This window comes from Penaeus vannamei, chromosome 15 (assembly GCF_042767895.1).
Source record: "Penaeus vannamei isolate JL-2024 chromosome 15, ASM4276789v1, whole genome shotgun sequence".
NCBI classification, from domain to species: Eukaryota; Metazoa; Arthropoda; class Malacostraca; order Decapoda; family Penaeidae; genus Penaeus; species Penaeus vannamei.
In genome coordinates this window covers 5,542,340-5,544,839 of record NC_091563.1, presented here as the reverse complement: position 1 = coordinate 5,544,839, position 2,500 = coordinate 5,542,340, and the positions used below count along the sequence as shown (strand labels likewise).

The 2,500-nt window shown below is 37.4% G+C and overlaps 1 protein-coding gene across 6 annotated transcripts in view; it reads right to left on the bottom strand.

The window, feature by feature from the left end:
• Window positions 1-2,500, bottom strand: part of bur (GMP synthase burgundy) — a 39,272-nt gene that overhangs the window by 24,448 nt on the left and 12,324 nt on the right. Inside the window, exons 1-2 of one of the 6 annotated variants that reach the window (XM_070130400.1) lie at window positions 1,353-1,603; window positions 616-873 (exon numbers count right to left, since the gene is read on the bottom strand). The exons of 4 other annotated variants lie outside the window; for them this stretch is intronic. In XM_070130400.1, the coding sequence (XP_069986501.1) occupies window positions 616-675 (60 nt within the window). In that variant the 5' untranslated portion in view covers window positions 676-873; window positions 1,353-1,603. Of the gene's footprint in view, window positions 1-615; window positions 874-1,352; window positions 1,604-2,376; window positions 2,490-2,500 lie in introns of those variants that run through there. One more of the 6 variants, XM_070130405.1, reaches the window with a different exon arrangement.

Below are 2,500 nucleotides of genomic sequence, written 5' to 3'. Positions count from 1 at the left end.
GTTAGCTAAATCCATTGATCAACACTATCATCAGTTATATCTCCAAAAACGATTGCATGACAATAATGACAACAAAAGGAAAACAATTGCGATAATGATCTAGACCATAAGAACCATTCTGATGTCTACTAAAATCATCTAAGAATAACAATAATCAAAGTAGAAAGAACATCTATGACAGTAATAATAATAATAAAGTGAACAACTACAAACTACCTAGAAATATAAAAAATTAAATTCATCATCATTGCAATTGTTAATGACTTAACTACTGATCAACAACATGATACCCATGCTGCAGGGACATATGAAAGAGATGCACACACAACACAAGTAAAGGAAAGTGTGGCCGGAACGGTGGAGGGGGGTGGGGGGAATAGAGAGGAAGAAGGATTGGGAGGGTCTATGAAGGAAGGTGTAAAGGGAAGTGAGGGACTAAGGAAACCAATGTGGGGGGCCAAGGGAGAAGACAGGGAGGCAAAGGGTGGGCTTGTGCCAGGTATGTGGTGTAGCAGCAAACTAACCTAACCACTAAAAAAGAAAAAAGAAAAAGAAAAAAAAAAAAAAAATGCAGTCGCACACAAGCGTGTACCTCAACCACAAAGCACCACCTACACAGAAAGTTTTGAAGCTCTTTGGAATTCTTCTTTTTCCCATAACCACGGGACGCACCATAGGATACAAGAGGCAGCACTCTCACTCTCCTCACTCACAGCTTTTTTTTTTTTTATCTTTGTTATAATTATTATATTTTTTGCCTTCTTAATCTGTCTGTTGTCATTCTATGTACACTTTTGTCTCACTTCTGTTTTTTGTTTATGTTTTTTGCTTTTGTATCTTATTTTTCTTTATTTTATCTTGATTCCCACATCTCTATATACATTGTATACTTAACAATTAGTTCATTTCATCATTCTTTCTTCAGGAAGAAAAAATCATGCCTTTCTTTTCCACTTTCTAAAACCACAACAGTAACAAAACCAATGCCGCCATTCCTTTTCCATGTCATGATTCACAAACAGCACACAAAGAACAGTTACTTAAGAATCTAAAGAGGAAATACTGTACTCTACAATGGGATCACGTCTCTCAATCCAATCCTGTTAACTTGATCTTTCTTATCCATATCTGACATAACAAATATTACATCAGACTTTACTTACTTCAGCCAAATCAATTTATCACCAAGTTATAAAAAAAAAAAGTAAAAATGAAATAAAAATACAAAAAATATATATTCATCATTTCATCATCCCCAAGATGCACTTCCTCTTGATAAAAAGAAGACAAAAAAGGTGACCAATTAATCAAAAAGAAAAAAAAAAAAATGGTCAAAAACACTTTGATCACACCTTCCCTGAATTTTTTTCCATATTATTAAATATCCTCATTTTCAGTTCTGAGTAAGCTCCTTAAGGATGCAAGACACAGAAATAATAACACCGCAATGGCTCTGAAGCCACAGAAAAGGCCTAGGGGACAGGAGTGGGAAGGGAAAGAGCAAAGAAAAAAGGAAAGAGAGGTGGAAAGAGGGGAAGGAATGGGAAAAGGGCTTAACTCTAGGATGGAGGAGGGATTCACGGACAGGCAGTGGTGTGGTGTGAGCACTCGGTGTGTGTTGATCCCCAAACCCTTCTCAAGTTAAATTTAGAAATTTGCTCCCTCCCCCCTTATTCCTCCCTCCCTCCATTCCTCCACCCCCCTCTCTCTTTCTCTCAACCCACCTCCTTCTATCCCCCCCACCCTCCTCAGCTGTCCTCTTCGCTCCCCCCTCCCCTTGATCCCATCCCAATCCACAAAAAAAAACTCAAGTACACACACGCACACACACACATACTTGTTCCTGATCTTGGTCCACCTCCATTGAAGTCATTCCCTAGTGACACCTGCAGGCAGTAAATCTGACATCCAGTCACATTCACAGCACCAGCAGGGGAGCTCAGATGACATGGTGCAAATGAACAAAAAACACAGAAATGGTACAAAAAAAAAAAAAACATTCTCTTCAATGAGGAAGAAACCAAGAGGGAGAAAACAAGTAAAACAAAACCTGGAAGTGTGCCAATAGATGTTAAGGCAAGAAAAGCATTCTCATCAAAGGAGAATATGTCACTTTTTATTTCACATGTTCAATAAATGAATAACCCCACAAGATAACATATAAAATAAAGCAAGAAAGAACGACAGAAGACAACAAACAGGAGCACAGAAACAAATGGCTTGACCACAAAAAGAAAAACAAATGCAGGAAAAATCTAATAAATGCACAAAAAACGCACTAATAGTTTTAAAGCTATAAACAACAAAGACAAACAAGATAACACTTAAGAGTATGAAAAAATCTTTGTATATAGAGATTACAACAAAGACTAAAACCTTTTATCCTTGAAATTCACCAGAAGGAATGCTGTTGTTTCCAATCCCCTTTGGAATGGTCATTCAACTCAGTACATGGGCCTATATTTATATATACCTCCTCTTGCTTCTTTGTATTCTAGGC